Here is a 19,743-nt window from a genome sequence, read left to right on the forward strand (position 1 = left end):
GGATGGATGGATGGATGGATGGATGGATGGATGGATGGATGGATGGATGGATGGATGGATGGATGGATGGATGGATAGGTAGGTAGGTACGTACATAGACAGACAGACAGACAGACAGACAGACAGACAGACAGACAGATAGATAGATAATAGATTGCTTGATTGCTTAGACAGACAGACACACCTACTGGAAAACTAGAAGTATTTCTGATTGTCTTCTTGGTCTGTAAAGAGAACTTAATAATAGATAAAAAAAAATTAAAATAAAGAAGAGTAGCTAAAACTCAAGAAAAAGTGAGAACCTGATGTTAAAAAACAAAAACAAACAAAAAAACATTTTCCTAAAAGTTTTCCCTTTTCCGTGGCTTAGAAATAGAAAAGGCTTAAAAGGACAAATTGAAGATACAGTTATTTGATACATGACTGGTATCAAAATATACCATTTGATACATGACTGGTATAAAAATATAGATAAATTTAAAATTAACTGATGTATTTAAAATTATATATTTTAAATCACTGTGTTTATAATGGGTATTTAGTAAATATTTCTGGTATTAGAAATTCTAAATTTTTCTGGTATTAGAATTGTAGTTGTTTATTATATTACATGACTTGTATTTAATTTTAACATTTCTCTATTTTAACAGTAATAGCATCCCTTTTTTGAATATATGTTTCACTTAAGTAAGTTTCCATTATAAGAATAATATATGTGATGAAACTTAAATACTTGAGAAAGATGATTTAATGCTAAGGTTTTCAGTAGATCTAAAACAGTCATTCACATTTTGGTGCATTTATATTTAATTTTTCTTTGATGTATACCTTTTCTTTAAAACTGTTGCTATGGTCAGTCTATATGTAAAAATATTGTACTTGCTTTTAACAAAATGCAGTACTTATTTCTTCTTATATTAATGGTAGTTAATACTGCATAAATCATGATAATTCCTATTCTAGTACTGGATTTTTGTTATCAATTTTTAGCATTATAAAAGGTATAAGGAAGATCTTCCCTAGATGAAGCATTTTTGTATTTAAGGTTTTCCCCTTTAACATATTGCCAAATGCTTTCTAAAAGAATTTTCCCACTGTTACTAGTTGTGATGAGAATGTCACCTTTACTGAATATTGATGAGAATAACATTTTCCATCATCCTAAAGAAAAATAAGTACAAAATAATATGCCTTAATTTTGCATTTACTTTTTTACTTTTGGGGAAACAGTTTTTGTTTTTAAAACTTCCAATTAAAAAAATATTCTCTAAATGTAATTGTTTTTTGATTTTTAAATTTTTTATTAATTATTAAAGATATATTTTGTTACTGCACCATATCACATTTCTCAACCAGAGCACATAAATGACATTTCCCAGCTCCCACATAGTTAATAATTCATAAAGATGGACTTAGAATTTAGATTCCCTTAGTTCAATGAGCCCATTCCAAAATTAACACTTCCTCATTGACAGAAAAGTGTGGTTTTGTTTTATTTTTAAAAAATGCATTATACTATCATTAAGGAGTTTTATTTATTAAATTTTGTTAATTTCATTTTGCAATAGAAATAATGGAAGTACTCATTAACCATTAATCTGTAGCTATTATTAGATATCCTTGACTGTGGCCATTCATTAGACATAATTAACAAAGTTAACAGCTTTTTTTTTTCTCTACTAGTTAAGTTTTTATTTAATTTTTTAAATAGATAATACATGATTTACAAGTACTGAAAGTGATGGTTTTCTTTCCACTATTATTCTCCTTCCTAAAGGAAACCATTCTTACCTGTTCCTTGGAATACCTTTTAGAAATTGTTATAGTTTTTATATGCCCAAGCAATGTGTGTGTACATTCTCCACACTTCTTTAAATACAATACACATTTATATCATTGTGTGTATTGTCTTGGTGACAGTATCAAATTTTTGTTCTTGTAGCATTTGAAATGAAGCTTTATTGTAGGTGGAAGTACACACCCAGGACTGAATGCACTCAGGTTTAGAGGAGAATCTGACAATGATAACATTAATATTAAAACATGGAAACTGATTTTAAAAGTTACTTTAAGATATAAATGATTTATGATATCCATTAAAAATTAAAGATAAAATGGTCTTTTATATTCATGGATTTTATATAGTTTAGTTTGAACTTAAAAATATTTTCGGGGCCTCCCTGGTTTGCAAGAGGTTAGAGCATAGCACTATGAAGCTATCTGCAGCCACTGCAGCATGAGTTCAATCCCCAGCCAGGGAGGTGACCCACACACAGCAGACCTCTCCTGTCTTGCCCTCTGTTCCCCTCAACAATGTATTTCAGTCAGTCTGCCTGTTCTGCTCCCCACTCTGTCTCTGTTGAATCCTCTCACCCCATCCCCATCTCTGGCCTGTACCCCAGTTCTTGTAATCATAAGTAAATAAAAAATATATTTTCACTTTAAGTAATAAGTTTACGTTTTGTTTTTATAGATGCCTTCCGGGATGTCAGATTTGTCAGCAGCTTGTCAGGTAAATTTATTAACATAACTCTAGTGCACAAATTTTGAAAAATAAAAAGGAATTTATTAGAAACATCTGCTTGAATATAGTGGGCAAAATTCACAGCTTATTATGTTGGAGGAATACTTTACTTAGCTTGGGGGAAGTAAAGAATCAGACAAGGCTGCTTGAAATACAGGTGAAGCTGACTGAGAAGTTCTAAAGTCAGGTGTGAGTTAGTTCAGTAGAAATTGAAGGAAAGGGAGGAATGTAAGGGAATCAAATAAAGGATCAGGGAAAAAAACTTACTATAAATTAAAATACAAAATTAACAAGCAACTATAAGTCATAGACATTCTGCAGGGGAAGGGCAGGAGGAGATATCAAAACAGGGGAGAGGAACCCCCCTCCAGTGGCACAAAGGGTTGAAGCACAGCACTACAAAACTAGCCTCAGCAGCCTTAGGCCTCAGTGCTAGTTTGATGCCCAGCCAAGGAGGTGAGCCACATGGTGTGGCAGACTTCTTCTGTCCGTCCCACTGCTCCCCTCAGCAGTGTACTTCATCAATCTGCCTGTTCTACTCCCCACTCTTTCGCTGGTGAATCCTCTCACCGACCCTGCACCTCTGGCCTGTATCCCAGCTCTGTATGCATAAATAAATAAATCTTCTTTAAAAAGCAGGAGGGAAGAGCACAAAGGACAATTGACCATTGTGATGGTGCACAAGTGAATTGGTGGTGGGAATTTAACAGGGACTACACCTGAGAGGAGAAAATATACATTGTACAAAAAGGAAAAATGTAAAATACATATAAAATTGCAGGAAAGAAATATCAGGCATAGAGAAGATGCTATAGGAAGATTTGACAGTGACAGAGATTATGATTCTTTAAGGAAACTACACAATGCAGATTGTAAAAGGCTATTGTATAGGTGAATGATGTGCCCAGATTTTGTTTTTATTTTGGGGATGGGTCAAAACAATTGAAATTTTGAAAAGATCTGATTGGAAGAAAAGGTAGCTTGAAATATAAAAATTCTAGAGTGCTTATGGCAAAAAACGAGATATTTTAAGATAGTGACTATAATGAAGAGAAGTAGATAGATTAGAAGGCATTTGTGAGAGTAATGCAAGAGGATTTAGTTGATCTGCATTTTACCAAATGCTAAAGGAAACTCTTCAGCCTGACAGGAAAGACACCAGTGGAACAGTTAGAGGGCAACCCAACATAAATTGGGCCTCACCCATGTACTTAAGATTCAGCTGCACTGCAGACACACACACATGAAAGGTCAATAATGGGTTTATTTACAAGGGTAAAAAATGGGGAAAGGAACAACCCAGGGAAGGAGAGATACAAATTAACTAATGTGCCCTACCAGTTCCGCTGACCTGGAACCCCAGTAACACCCTGAAAGCTGATCAAGAGCCAAATCACCAGCCACCAGCCATGAGGCCAAGAGACCCTTCAGCCCAACATGTCCGGTTTTATATCCAAAACCAAAAATAGCTGCTTGACTCTGCCCTCAAGCCCTAGCAGTCCTCCTTTTGGTGTTGCTGGAGTTTGTAGTTTTATCAAACATGGCTGCTTAAATCAACTCTAACATCCTAGCAGGCCACCCTAGGATTGGGATTTGTAGTTTCAGTGTCTGGAGTGGGGGTGGAGTCCACAAAACCTGTATCTGTAGAGTTCATTCAGTACATCCTTTGCCCCTAACAGAACTTCCCATCAAGAGGAAGAGAAATGATGGGACTGAATATGGTAAAACAACTCAGTATATCTAAAATGAACTTTTTATGATGCACTTTTGTTCCTGTCCTTACCAGCCAGAGATGATCTCTTGTATTTCTCCATCAGATCTTAATGAATATTACTATTTACTGTTCATTTGCCTAAATAACAAATGTAGGTACCATTCTTAAATCTTCCCTGTCTCCTTACATCCACTAGTCCTCTTCGTTGGCTCATAGTTCCAAGTTTTGTTCAAGCCTTAAAAGAATTCTACATTGATGGGATTTTTTCCTGTTAGTACTTCAAAGATGTTGCAGTGACTTGTTTGATTTTTCACTAACTCTCTGTTGACATATTTTTATTCTGACTGCTTTTCAGGTTTTATCAGTGGCCTTCAGCAGTGCCCTCGTATGATTTTCTTCAAGCTTGTTTACAGTTTTTACTGCTCAGATCTGTCAGTCAAATAGCTTCCAAAGTTTTGCCTCATAAATTTTCACATTTTTATTCCCATCCCTCTTTTCTGACACTTGTGTGTTGAACTGCTTGATATTATTTGCAGGTCACTAATGTTATATTTCTTTTATGCTCTCAATCTTTTCTCAGTGTTTTGTTTTAGATTCTGTTGCTATGTTTTCAAGTTTACTGATTCTCTTTTTGCAGTGTTTAATATGAACTCCACTCCATGCATTTTGATTTCTGATACAATGATTAGATGTTTTAGTTGGGCCTCCCTTTTAATGTATCTTGCATTTCCTCCCTTACCATGGTCATATTTTCTTCTACTTACCTGAGCAAGTTTTTAATAGTTGCACCTTATTGTGTCCTTTTTTGCTAATCCTTCAGTCTGTACAATTCCTGGATCTTCATCAAAATGATTATTTTTCACTTACTATTTTTTTGCTTCTTTACAAGCCTAGTAATTTTTGATTGGTGCTGGATATTGTAAATTTTATATGTTGGCTCTAGATTTTATTGTATTCCATTAGGGAGTTTTAAGGACAGTCTTTCATGCAGTGAGGTGACTCTTGATCAGTTTGATCCTTTCAAGTCTTGCTCTTCCAGTTGTCTGGCTACATAAGGCCTTTGTCTAACTTAGTCCTTCTAATTAGGCATATCTCTTCTGAGGGCTCTATCACAGGCCATATGTATATTACAAGAGCTATTCATTCTGTCTGGTATAAACACAAATTGTTTTCAGTCCTTTGTGAATTTCAGTAATGACTTGGCCCACTGTTACCTGGTAGTTTTCACCTTTTCCTTGGGTAGTGTAGTTTTATTTATGCTGATGTTTACCCTTTTGCAGATATCTCGAACACTGTAGTTTCCTCTTTTTGTTTACTACTCCACAACCTCTTAGTTCCCTTGTTTTCTGTATAATCTCTTAATGCAAATCAAATCAGCCAGATTGTCAGGCCCCTTTGAGTTTTTCCTTCCTGCATCCTGGTGCTTCTGAAGTAGAACACACTCTTTCTGTCCCTGATCCCATGCAATCACTGTTGTCCCTGTACAGTTAGTTTCCATTTTCTTGAATTCTGTATACATGAAATTATATGTATAGAATCATTTAAGTATATACTCTGTAGCATGCAATGTCTTACTTTCAGCATCATGATTTTGAGATCTATATTTTTGTATCTGTTAGTAGTTCATTTCTTTCTCTAATTGAATACAATTCTATTATATGACTGTTCTACATTTTATTAGATGCCTAATATTATAGATGATTACATTATTAAGTACTAATTTATGTATGCTGTTCAATGCAATTGTGAAAGTATTTATTGATATCCTAAAATCAAAAAGCCAAGCTATTTTTTTTTTAATTTGAAAAATAAAAAATATTTTTTTATTTTTGTCAGTGGCCAGTCAATTGATTATTAGCCTTTGGTGTGTCAGCACTTTTCATAGTTAGTTTCTTTCTTTTTTTTTTTTTATCATTTTGTGCATTTTTTCATCTCAGTTGTAATCCCCATGGGCTTCCTACCACCACTTCACCCATGTGCCATCACCAGATTCCAGTGCACTCTTCCCACCACAGTTCTGATCCCATTCTCCCTTCCACCCTCAAAATGTCTCTGATTTATAGTTGTTCGTTGTTTTGACTTTTGCTCTACTACATTTGTTTCTCCTCCCCCACAAACCCTCCCATTCCTTATGCTCCTGCTATGAGTAAAACCATCTGGTATTTTTCTTTCTGGTTTATTTCACTAAGCATAATCCCTTCCAGTGCCATCCATGTTGCTGCAAAAGGCATGAGTTTATCACTTTTGATTGCCCAGTAACATTACACTGTGTATATATACCACATCTTTTTAATCCAGTTATCTATTTTTGGGAATTTGGGTTGATTCCACATCTTCCTTATTGTAACTAGAGCAGCAATAAACATGTGGGTGCAGATGTCATTTAAGATATTTTTATAGATACCTAGGAGTGGGATTGCTGGGTCAAGCTATTTTTATATTCTTCATTGATTCATTAATTCAATTTTTCATTGATAACATTTAAAAAAAAAATTTTCCCATTAGATGTTTTTGTGGTCGCTTGGTCAAGCAGCATGCTTGCTTTACTGCAAGTCTTGCCATGAAATACTCAGATGTGAAATTGGGTGATCATTTTAAGCAGACATTAGAAGAATGGTCTGTGGAAAAGCATACAGAACAGAGTCCAACAGATGCTTATGGAGTCATAAATTTTCAAGGGGGTTCTCATTCCTACAGAGCTAAGGTATGTCACTTATTTGATACTTGTATTTCATTTGTGTTAAAGTACATTTATGATCTCTCAATTTATTATCAGAAAATTAATCTCAATATTTTCTGTCTTGATAAAAGTTCATAATGCAAGTAATAAATTGTTATGTCTTCTTGGTGAACTTTATCTTTTATCATTATGAAATGTCTTTTCTCATCATTTTCCTTGAGAAAATTTCCTTTATCTTGAAATCATTATGAGTAACTTTTCTTTTTCCTTTTCAGTTTTTTTTTCCTTCTGTTTAAATATAGAGGGTTCTTTTAGAATATTCTGATCCATAGTCAGGTGTGTTATCTATTATGCCACTGGCCCACAACTAGAGGTTTCTTTTAAAGCAGCATGTAATTTTTTTTTAAAGTTTAGGCTACTGTCTCACTTTATTATTATTAGTTTATAGACTTAATTTTCAGACTGATCTTATAATAAATACTATAAGTATATTTTTAACTTGTTACTATTATGAATTTGTACTTTTACTGTATCTGGACAAAGAAAGAATGCTTTTGTTAGCGTGACTTTTATTACTTAGTATGTTTCCAATCCCAAAACATTATTAATTCACATATATTTACTAACATTTTACCTTTTACATTGTTTTGCTTTCCTCCCTTGGTAAGCAAGCACTACCTTGGTAGCTCTCTAAAACAGGTGCTAGTACTGTGTTCTCTGTGTTCTCCTATTCTTAGAGGCAAGTTTAATCTAAAACCATATAGTTCTATAGTGGTTGGACGTGGATTCCATCATTTATTCCTAACAATCTTTTTTTAAGTTTAACTCTTTTCCAAACATTATTATGTCCTCGTATATCAATAAGTTAAAATGAATGCAGAACGATTTAGTAAAGAACAGTTACTATTGTTTTTTTTTTTGATGTTCATATTATACTATTTCATTCACTTTTGTTCTCAAATTGCATTATTTTATATTGAGGATGTAGGTTCTCTATACCTCTTCTATGCATACAAAACATTCCTAAGGAACTCAGTTTTGTAGAATTCTGTTATTTTGGTTTATAATATTTTGGTATATATGCATTACTGCAGAGATTTTCATTGATACTTGATTTCTATAGAAGAAAGAGCAGTACATTGTTTTGCAAAGAAGCTTTCTTGAATATGATTAGAAATGTGTTTCTTCTAACATCTGTATATTTCATATTTCTTATGCACTAAATTATGTGTGCACTTTAGAAAAAGGACATGAGTTAAAAGTGCTCATAGCAAGTAAATTTTAAGATGTCACTTAATAGAAAGCTAATTGTAAAAAATTTTCAATCAAGAACAGTTTTCTACCAACTTGTTAGCTTGTTTTCTATAGTATGTTTTTTCAAGCATGAAACTGGTGAATCTGTCCAAAATCCTTGAAATAGTGATACTTTTTTTTTTTTTTTGCTATTTCTCAATAATTGCTATATTAAAGCCACTACTAACTCCAATGATGGAAAAAGCCATCCATATTAAAAATATCTTTCTTATGTTACTGTATAGTCAGAATTCTGTTTTAAAATGGCATTGACATTGACAAAGCATGCACACAGATAATTAAGCATTTGTTTCTCAATAATAAGTGTTATATGAACCATTTTTTTCACCACTGTTCTTTTTCCCTTTTCCTATTGTGGTAGCTACCCTTAGTATTTCTCACTCTTTGAATACTCACAAACTAAACAATGACTATTGTGGATAATTGTAAGTTGTAGAAGTAGTAATTGAATTTAAACAGAAAGAATGACATTAATGATTTAGTTTTAAAGTTGAAAAATTAGTGTGTCACTATTACAGCTCTTGAAGAATGATTTTTTCCAACTTTAAAATCATTTGATACTGCTTATTCCTAAGAGTGTAAAAACACTAAAGTAGCCCATGAAGTCTGTTTTGTAATAAGCTGATTCAAATATAATTATTTCAAAATCATATAACGTTGCATTATAAAACCTACAAATTTTGCTTTCCTTTTAAAAATCTTTTTTAGTACGTAAGACTTTCATATGACACTAAACCTGAAGTCATTCTGCAACTTCTGCTTAAAGAATGGCAAATGGAATTACCCAAGCTTGTTATCTCTGTACATGGGGGTATGCAGAAATTTGAACTTCACCCACGAATCAAACAATTGCTTGGAAAGGGTCTTATTAAAGCTGCAGTTACAACCGGAGCCTGGATCTTAACTGGAGGAGTAAATACAGGTGAAATGATGATTATGCCGGTTTTATTTAGTATGTTTGTAAATTTTTCCTAATTATCAACTAACTTGATGTTTGAAATCAGTCAGCATTGAGTATAAACATGGTCAGTTTTTTTTAAGTCTTCTACTGTTCCTGGGTATAAACTGTAATTAAAAAGCTTTTTTGTTAAGTCTTCTACTGTTCTTAGGTATAAACTGTAATTAAAAAGCTTTTGGTTTTCATTTGGATTTTTTAAAATCTAATAGGAGCAGAAGGTGGCAAACTTTGCACCAAACTTATGGAGCAAACTCTACTCTCTGTATTGGTAAATAAATATTTATTGAACATGCCCCCCGTGTACATTTGCTTTTAAATTGTGAATGACTGGTTTTGAGCTGTTATAGCAAAAGTAAGCTGTGACAGAGATTGCCCTGCAATGCCTAAAATATTTTGTTGACCCCTGCTCTAGAATAAAGTATTACTCTTGTCTCTTGGAATCTTTTATTCCAAGTTTTCTTTGTTACACATCCAGGTTAAATACTTAGTATTAAAAGTAAAACATTATGTAAATTACCTTGTAAACATCTAATTCATTATCAACTTTTTATTTTTACCTCATTATGTGTCAGGCATTCTTTTGGGTGCTAAAAATATATTCCACAAATTAAATAATTTACCTACCTCATAGAGCTTATAGTCTAATGGGGAGCTGCAGACAACAAACAGATAATTAATGTACAATATGATAGATGATAAATGCTATGGAGATACATGAAGTAAAGAGAAGAAAATGGCAAGGCACGGTATAGGGGCTACTGTCTTGATCTGCTCAAAGGTGATACTTGAGTATAGATGGAAGGAAATGGGGGGCAAGGTGAGAATAATGTCGGGCGGAACATTTAAAACCAAAGAAATGGCTAGCGTTTTGCAAGTACAAAAGTGATGATGAGTTTTCTTGCCTTTTAAATTGTATTTTCTACTTTAATACCAGTTTTCTTAATTGAATAGCATTGGTGATTGTTTTATGTGTTTTGTTTATTGTCATATATTTGTTTTTTAGAGTTATGCATAACAGTTAAAAAAAACTACATTTACTTATATGATGAATCTAAGAAAGGGCTAGGCCTAATAGCATAGTAAAATGACACAAGAGATGCAACTTCTGTCCACTGACAAATTCCAGATGGAAGGGAAAAGCTCCGAAAAATCAGAACTTCCATTGTGTTACGACCTCCCTTTTTTCTATAATCATAATATCAGAAATATTCTGAGCAACCAACAGTTTGCAACTGGATTGCCTTAGCTTCATAAATTGGCTACCTGAGAAGGCAAGTCCGAACCACCCCAGTGCAGGAAATTCCTCTGGTGTGTGTGTCCAGAGACAACAGGCAAGCTCCAGGAGAGTTAAGACTGCACCCCCCCCCCCCCAAGAGCATCAAGACTCTTGGGAAGCTTCCTCAGATTTTTTTAAAACAAAAAACAAATCTCAGATAAAACTCCCAGAGCATAAGGACTCATGGACAATTTCCTAACATTATTGACACAGGTTTTGCTTAATGCATAGCTATATGACTTCCTCTTAATTTGCCCTTTTCTTAAACAATCACTAACTACTCTCTACTAGTTTGAATTAACCTTTTCCTAAAACAAACACTAGCTACTCTCTGCTAGCTTTAAGTTAGCCATTAGCTTTTCTTTAGACAATCACTGATGACTCTGTTAACACAATTTATTCTTTCCCTAGGACACCTAAATCCTTTGCTAACAGCTCATCCTTTCCCAGACCCTTTATCCTTTGAAGTCAGAGTTAAACATCCTTATACATTGTTCCCTTCTTCCTTTAGAACTTTTATGTTGATATCTTATTAACTTACCTGATGCATTATTGTAACTTAACTACTTGCTAAACAGTGTAAATAAAGACCTGCTAAAAGATGAGCAGGAAGACTTGCACCCAACTCCAAACTCCCCTGTCTTCCTCTCGCTGGCTCCCTTTTCCCCCTTGGAATCTCTGCTCAAAACTGCTCCCACCTTAAGACCCTGCCTGCCTATTCTGCCCTCTGACAGCCTATGATTGGGGCAAGTCCCCAACAGTAAAAGTTAATTTTTGCATGTGTTTAGGGAAGTTATAGTGACTTGACAGTATGGGAAGGCCCTTCACTGCATTTTTAGTCCTTTTTTCTTTTTCTTGTGACTTTGCCTTGTTGCCTTCTATCTTACATGAGTGAAGAAAAATATCAATGGTTGTAACAGTTGAGTACAAGATTGTAAAAAAATTTCATGTAAAGTGAATCAAATTTGTATGTATAGGTGTAGCAAAACATGTTGGTGATGCCCTCAAAGAACATGCCTCCAGATCATCACGAAAAATTTGCACTATTGGACTAGCTCCATGGGGAGTGATTGAAAACAGAAATGACCTAGTTGGAAGAGATGTAAGAGTGATTTTTAAAATTTCTTATATTTGAACATATCCATATACCAACTTTATAGCAATAATAATGTATATCAACTTTAAATATTCACGATCATACCATGCTTTTAAAATTAAGTTTAAATGTATTTTATTGAGATTTTCTTCTGATCCCTTCTAAAATGCTTTTATAGGTATTAAAAGATGTTTCTTTATAGTGCAGTATATTTGGTTTGCCTTTTTTGTATAATATTTCACTACTTTTCCATCCCATGCTGGTGGTTTTGATTATGTTTTAACAACTGCAGGACATTAAGAATGAGAGACTATTAAAAGAAATACTAAATTATAAGGATCATTTTCATGTATAGTGGTAATTCTAAAATTAGTTTTCGAAATTCTGTGTACAGCTAGGAGGAGCAATAAGACGTTTGATTGCTTTTACTCAGTGTCCTTTATATATTGTAGTTTATTTGCTAATGACCTTACTATCTTTATATTATTTGTTTACTAGCTAATGCTTTTTCTTTTGCATATAATGATTAAATATATTACCTGATAAGGGTCAGAATATAATTGGTTTAACCCATTACTGATTAATCTTCAGCTATTTAATAATTTGTATTATTTGATACTTGTTTGACAGTTTTTACTTGTTACTATATATAAATAGAATTTTCTTTCTTACCTGTCTACAGCTTATTTCAGTTTATTTTTATTTTGATTATATTATAGTTAGCCCTGTCCACTAACTCTTATGTCTGCTATTGTTTAGGTGGTTGCTCCTTATCAAACCCTACTGAACCCTCTGAGCAAATTGAATGTTCTAAACAATCTACATTCCCATTTCATTTTGGTGGATGATGGCACTGTTGGAAAGTATGGGGCAGAAGTCAGACTGAGAAGAGATCTTGAAAAAACTATTAATCAGCAAAGAATTCATGCTAGTAAGGGCATTCAAAATTTGTGATTTTTGAAATTATTCTGGGTTGTATTAATTGCCACTACATTCTAACAGTAAGCATGAGGGCTCATTTCCTTATGATGCAAATTAACATTCGACAATCGAGAATGATTGACCTGAGACAAAAAAAAAAAAAAGGACCAGGAAAAGTAGTCAGAGGCCAAATGGGGGTACTCAGATACCAAGTCCAAAAACACAAAGTTTCATTGGAAATTCTGTTGTTGTTGCCCAAGTGATTAAGAAATATTCTTAATTATGAAATATTGCAAATATATGTCTTTGAAATTCAAAATTGAAAAGTATATGAAAAAACCTACTACTTTAAAGTAAGAATCAGCTTGCTTAAAATTTATAGAATGAGTTAATAGATACTGCTCTTTAGTAGGTATGTCTTAAAAGTTGACATTCTTGATGCTGTTGGTCTTGGCTATCCAATCATGGTCAAACTTTCAGGTTCAACATCTAGATTTTTATTTGAAAAAGAGATTCTGTTATCTTGGAATACCACAATAGTGAGAACTATGACAAACTGGGAAAAGAAATAAAGTTGGAAAACACTCCATTTTTATTATGATGGAGTGATAGCATCTAAAAACTTGGATTTTCTCATTGCACTACAGGTTATTATAAAAACTTAAATTGGTATTCTTCACTAAATTTTTTCCCATTCTTGTAAAGGTCTTGGAGTTTTATTGATCAGTTCCATTTACATGATTTTGCTTTTGTCATTTCTATATTAATGTACCAGTGCATTTGGAATCAGAAATATATTTTTTATTATTATTATCATTATTATTACTATTTTTTTTTAAAGATTTATTTATTTGCATACAGACCAGGGGTACAGGCCAGAGGTGCAGGAGCCATGAGAGATTCACCAAAGATAGAGTGGGGAGCAGAACAGGCCAACTGACAAAGTACACTGCTGAGGGGAGCAGCGGACGGGTCAGGAGAGGTCTGCCACACCATGTAGGTCACCTCTGGGGCCGGGGATCGAACTCATGCTGAAGTGGCTTTAGCTTCTTAGTGGTATGTTTTAACCTGCTGTGCCACCCAGGAGGGCCTATTTTATTGTTTTATTAACTTGCACTGAAGTGACTGTGGCTCGCTTGCAGTGCTGGGCTTTAACCCGTTGCGTCACCTGGGAGGGCCTGAAATACATTTTTTAAATGAATCAAAACATATTAGAAGCTTAATAACAATACAAAAAACAAACTGAGGGCCGTCCCTGGTGATGCAACAGGTTAAAGCGCTGCACCATGAAGCTCCCTGCAACCATTTCACCAGAATTCAATCCCTTGCCAACAAAGTAACCCACATGGTATGACTGACCTCTCCAGACCTGCACACTGCTACCCTCAGCAGTGTACTTTGTGGATCTGCCTGTTCTGCTCCCCACTCTGCCTTACACATTTCACATTTCTTGTCCAGAGGTCAAGTAGTAAATTACTCAAAGTAAGTAAGTTTTTGTTTTTCAGATATATATATATATACACACACACCCATACAATCTAACATATACCTAATGACATACTGGATTTTCTAATTTTGTCATTTAGAACATACTTAACAATCAAATTTATACAGTATATATCATGTTGCGTGATGAAAATGAAATTATATCCTGGCTTTTATTTATTTAGCTTTGATTGAGTCAAAGTATGGTTAAATTACTCAATTTTATTTAATAGTTTAACTAATCTCTCTCCCTTTTTTTTTTTTTTTTTAAATTTAAGGAATTGGTCAAGGTGTCCCTGTGGTAGCACTAATATTTGAAGGGGGACCAAATGTTATCCTCACAGTTTTAGAATACCTACAGGAAAGTCCTCCTGTTCCAGTAGTTGTATGTGAAGGAACAGGCAGAGCTGCAGATCTGTTGGCATATATTCATAAACAAACAGAAGAAGGAGGGTAAGTATAAACAGATGTTTAATAACATGTAAAGAGCTTGTAGTTTTTAGGTACTCGATTCATTTCAGCTTTTTAACAATTTTTAATCATCATTATCAATCTTCACTCTAACTAGTTCTAAATGACAGTTTTACAGATCTGTATAACATAAAGGCACATACCTGAAATGTCTTACTACAAGTAAAATAACAAAGTTACCATGACGTTAATTGTAATCATAAAAAATTGGGACAAAACAGAACATATATCAAGGGAGTCAATAAAATTTCTATCAGCACAGTGGAACAGTTTGCATCTTAGTGAGCTGAGTGAGGTTGGCATTTGTGTACTCAGTTTGGTAATAATGAAAAAATATACTTGTGAACAAAGGAAGATACAGAGTACCATATATATTATGCCACATTTATGATGAAAAGAAGATGGAATAATTATTTGTATGTAGAGAAAGAAATCCTGGAAAGTTATACAAAATAGTAGCGTTTCCTCAAGGCAGTTGAGATGGAACTGAACAAATTGATACTGTGAAGACATTTACTGTGAATATTTACATTTTTATATTTTCTTACTTAAATATGTATTGAGAAAAATCAATAAAAATATTAATGTTCTCATGTTTAAGACATCTTAGTAAAATATAAACTATGATATCATATCTTAGAATTATTACATATCTTATAACATGTGAGTGCTAATTTTTTAAAAATAATTTTTGTGTCCTTGTTTAGAGATTCTGAGTTTGGTTCTTTTTTTTTTTTTCAAGAAAAATGATATACAGAACAGAGGTACAAGCCAGAGGTGCAGGGGCAGTGAGAGGATTCACCAGAGACAGAGTGGGGAGCAGAACAGGCAGATTGACAAAGTACAAAGCAGCAGGAGGGTCAGGAGAGGCTTGCTACATCATGTGGGTAACCCCGGGGCAAAGGATCGAGTTTGCACTGAAGCAGCTGCGGGGAGGGCCATGAACACAGATTTTTAAAAAACACGTGCCTTAAAAAAATTCAGAATAATTCCAAGAGAAAAATATTTCCCATCCAGTTTTTTCTTCTTATGATTTATAATGATTGTTTCATAAAGGAGAAAAATACCAGTGTTTAATATTGATATATAGTGTCTACATGGATCTATCTGTACTTCATTTTAGATTATAATTGGGTATTGAAATCTGATTTAAGTAATATTTCCTCTTTTTCCAGGAACCTTCCTGATGCAGCAGAGCCTGATATTATTTCAACCATTAAAAAAACTTTTAACTTTGGCCAAAGTGAAGCAGTTCATTTATTTCAAACACTGATGGAATGCATGAAAAGAAAGGAGCTTGTAAGTAGATTTCAGCAAAATAAGCCTCTTTCTTCATAGTGTAAATTGGTGGAATAGTTTTGTTTTTAATTTGTATTTAAATTAGCAAAATTTTAACCATTTAATGATGTTATTTTTGCTTTTTTAAGCTGAGAGACAGACATCATGTAATAAACATAATTTTTTAATGGTATTGAAAGATGTATTTACACTGTATTTTTGGACAAATTTCACAACTTGGCTTTAGTAGACTGTCCAGGAGCAAGGAAGAGAACTCTAAAGTTTCTAATGACTTCTCCAGAATGTAGTTGGTGGGGAAGAAATACTCCAGATAGTCCCCACTTTACAGTGGTTTCACTTTTAACAGTTTTTCAACTTTAGAAGTGGTATAGAAGTGATATATGCATACGGTAGAAACTATACTTTTCATTTTAAATTTCGGCATTCTGTTGATTCAGTAAATTGCATATGCTATTTAACATTTTATTATAAAGTAGACTCTGTCTTGCATGATTTGGCCTAACTGTAGGCTGCTCAGAGTCTTTTGAGTATGTTTAATGTATGTTAAACTAAGCTATGTTGTTCACTAGACTAGGTTAAGTGTATTAAGTGCATTTTTTTTATTAAGTGCATTTTTAATGCATTTTTGACTTAACAGTAATTTTTGATTTACAATGGATTTAACAGGATGTATAATTCCATCTTAAGTTGAGGAAGATTTGTATTCTACTCTGAATATGTGCTCAAATTAAAGACTAGTACTGTTTCAGTCATCTAAGCATTGGGTTAAGTTTTTAGAGATAACATTTTTTTACAACTCTGTAAGTAGGTAGATGAAAACATGGTTTGATTTGCTGTTTTCTCTCATTGTTTTTCTTTATTCATTTTGAACTCTTGTACACTATGAAATGAAGTTAGTCTAAAGTTTTGTTTTGGGGTTAATAGTCTTTCACCTATAAAAAATGAGATTATATAACCTCTCAAATGGTTTTGTATTTCAAATACTTTGAAGACCTGTCCAGTGATAAGATTTTAACAGAACAAATATTTATTCAAAAACACATTCACTAATTCAATGCACATATGTTCATTCTGTAGAAAGAAGGATTTTATTCATGTAAGTAACCTACATAGCTTCAGCCCATAAGTTTCTACTATAGTAAAGGATTTAAGATTTAAAAAATGACTATGAGACTATGACTTTCAGTACATTTGGCATTTTTATTTGGCAAATTATACAAAGATAATGATTTTTTATTGTTATTGAAATGAAGTTACTTCTTATAAAAAAATCTCTAAGACTAAAATCTCTATGTAGTTTTGTTTTATGTCTTGTGCCTCAGCTTTCAAAGTATAAAGGTATAATACTATGATTTAATCTTTAAATAGATCACTGTTTTCCACATTGGATCAGATGAACAGCAAGAAATAGATGTAGCAATACTTACCGCACTGCTAAAAGGTAAGGTTTTAGACGTTTTACTTGCAGTATCTGTCACTTACAACCTATTTACATAAAATCGGGCTTTGAAATTTACTTAAATATTTGGTAATAAATTTTTGAATAATTGTTCTTTGTGAAAGATAGGATGTTAGCGTTCTTTGAAAATAAATTAATTTTTTTCCCACACATTTTAGGTTTATAGTGGGATTTATGTGCAGACCTCTTAGCTATTCCATTAATAATCTTATTTATAATTAGCTTAAAAAGTAGTTTAAAGGTGGTAAGGTGTGGTATGATTTTACTCATACTTGGAAGTATAGAAACAAAGAACAAGCAAATCAGGGACAAACTATCAACTTTTTAAAAATCGGAAACTAAAATCGTGTCTAGACTATATACATGAAAATACAAATATTCAGCAAAGTGACAGGGCAGAGCAAGAGAGCACTATTTTGTCATTTTACATCATCTTGAGAAAAAGAAAATATAAATAACAGGAATCCCAGAGACCATAAAGGAGAAAAAGATGATGTTACTATATAAAAATAAACACCAAATATCTGTCATATTTTTTCTGTCTCCTGGTGACTGCACTTTACTGGTTTTTCTTCTTTTTTTGATCTCACTTTATATCCTTAAAATACGCATTAGAGGCATATTTCCAATTATTCTCCTTGTTTTATAGATAGAGAAACTAAGGAATAGAAGTGTCAGTAGTGGAGGTTTAACAAAGTTATTGTAAGTTAGTAATAAAAAATGAATACCTCATGGAAAAATGTCAGAGAATTTATGTAAAAACATTAGTGCCTGGTGGCACAGCAGGTTTTAAAGCACAGCACTAAGAAGCTAAAGCCACTTCAGCATGTGTTCTGTCCCTGCTCAGGTGGTGACCCACAAGGCATACCAGGCCTCTCCTCACCTCCTGCTGCTCCCCTCAGCAGGGTACTTAGTCAGTAGGCCTGTTCTGCTCCCTGCTCTGTCTCTGAATCCTCTCACTGCCCTTGCACCTCTGACCTATACCCCAGTTCTGTATGCATAAATAAATCTTTTTTAAAAATTAGTAGAATAATAGAAATGTTTTGGGGAAACATGGAAGGACGGTCACTGTTGTAACCTTTCAAAGACAAATTTTAAAAAAGTAACATTTCATTCCCACTAGAATAGTATGATATATAACCTTTTCAAGATATAGTTTGGCAGTTTATTAGTAGCTTTATTCTAAAGATTTATTTTACTTATTTATGAACATATGAACTGGGGTCTGAGTCAGAGGTACAGGGAGTGAGGATTCATCAGAGACAGAGTGGGGAGTAGAACAGGCAGATCTACTGAAACACACTGCTAAGTGGTGCTCTGGGTGAGACAAGAGAGGTCTGCTGTGCAGTATGGATCAGCTTCCTGGCTAGGATCAAACTTAGGCTGCAGGGGCTAGCAATAGTTTGATAATGCTGACACTTAACTCTGAGACCACCAGGGAGACCCTGTTAGCTTTAAACTGTATTCTCTTATCCTGTAATCTAGCCTTTAAAAATTTATTTAAATAAATGTGTTCAAAAATGTACTAACAAAAAAACTTCAAAATAACTTGAATACACAGTAGTTGGGTTATTTGTTGAATAAATTTTAGTTCATCTCTAAAAGGTGCTGATATGAATAAAATGCATGTACTGTTATGGAAAATTAAGGTATGATATTAAAAAGGTACATAAATCAGGTTATATATTTTATATACTACTATTCACTTTTGCATAAAGAAAAATATGTGTATGAACTTCTGTATGCATAGGAAATCACCTGTAAAGATATTTTTCATATTCAAGAGGCTTTGTCTTTTATGTAATTGGAAAACAATGTCCTCAACCCTTGGGTAACCTAATCTCTCTTATTAGTGACTGATACCAGATATACAAGTTAATTAAGAAAGAATGGGGAGAGCTCATAGCCATTCACATTGGAAATTAATTGAGCTTCTTGACTATTTTCTTTATTTGATTAGGCACCAATGCATCTGCATTTGACCAGCTTATCCTTACCTTGGCATGGGATAGAGTTGACATTGCCAAAAATCATGTATTTGTGTATGGACAGCAGTGGCTGGTATGTAAATTATTTAACACAATATAATTGAATTAAACTAAGTAATAGACTACATGCTAGAATTGTGACTTTGACATATTACCTGTCTGTTAAAAGTGCACAATTTAGCCAGTTATTTTTACATTCTTGTCCATTTAAGTTTTAATAAATTTTGTTTGCCTTTTGATAAAACCTGCTAATTATAGGGGGTCAAAGGACTATAATTTTAAAAACTGTAAGAAGCCTTAGAATTTGTGCTTTGTGTACAAGAAAATGCATTATAGTTCTTATATGTTTAGGCCAGTCTTCTTCACCTTACCAAATGGCAAGTTCCTTCCTAGTTTCTGGGAGAAATCTTTTTTTTTTACCTTTCTCATATATTTCAATCATTCTATTTGTAAATCTTTTAAAATCATCTTTTAAAATACCCAATTTTATCATTCTGATTCAATCTGCTGTCACCTTTCTGAATTGTTTAAGTAGCATTGTGTTTGATTTCCTTCCTC

At 33.3% G+C, this 19,743-nt stretch overlaps 1 protein-coding gene across 1 annotated transcript in view; it reads left to right on the top strand.

Annotated features, from left to right (window-relative positions):
- The window catches only part of TRPM7 (transient receptor potential cation channel, subfamily M, member 7), an 87,973-nt gene that overhangs the window by 19,053 nt on the left and 49,177 nt on the right, over positions 1–19,743 (top strand). The window contains exons 3-11 of the mRNA XM_012728687.1: positions 2,474–2,512; positions 6,744–6,942; positions 8,941–9,154; positions 11,444–11,568; positions 12,322–12,493; positions 14,247–14,421; positions 15,615–15,738; positions 17,107–17,179; positions 19,158–19,258. Coding sequence (XP_012584141.1) covers positions 2,474–2,512; positions 6,744–6,942; positions 8,941–9,154; positions 11,444–11,568; positions 12,322–12,493; positions 14,247–14,421; positions 15,615–15,738; positions 17,107–17,179; positions 19,158–19,258 — 1,222 coding nt within the window. The remainder of the gene's footprint in view (positions 1–2,473; positions 2,513–6,743; positions 6,943–8,940; positions 9,155–11,443; positions 11,569–12,321; positions 12,494–14,246; positions 14,422–15,614; positions 15,739–17,106; positions 17,180–19,157; positions 19,259–19,743) is intronic.

The sequence above is a fragment of the Condylura cristata genome, unplaced genomic scaffold (assembly GCF_000260355.1).
Source record: "Condylura cristata isolate star-nosed mole 26May11 unplaced genomic scaffold, ConCri1.0 scaffold00023, whole genome shotgun sequence".
NCBI lineage: Eukaryota > Metazoa > Chordata > Mammalia > Eulipotyphla > Talpidae > Condylura > Condylura cristata.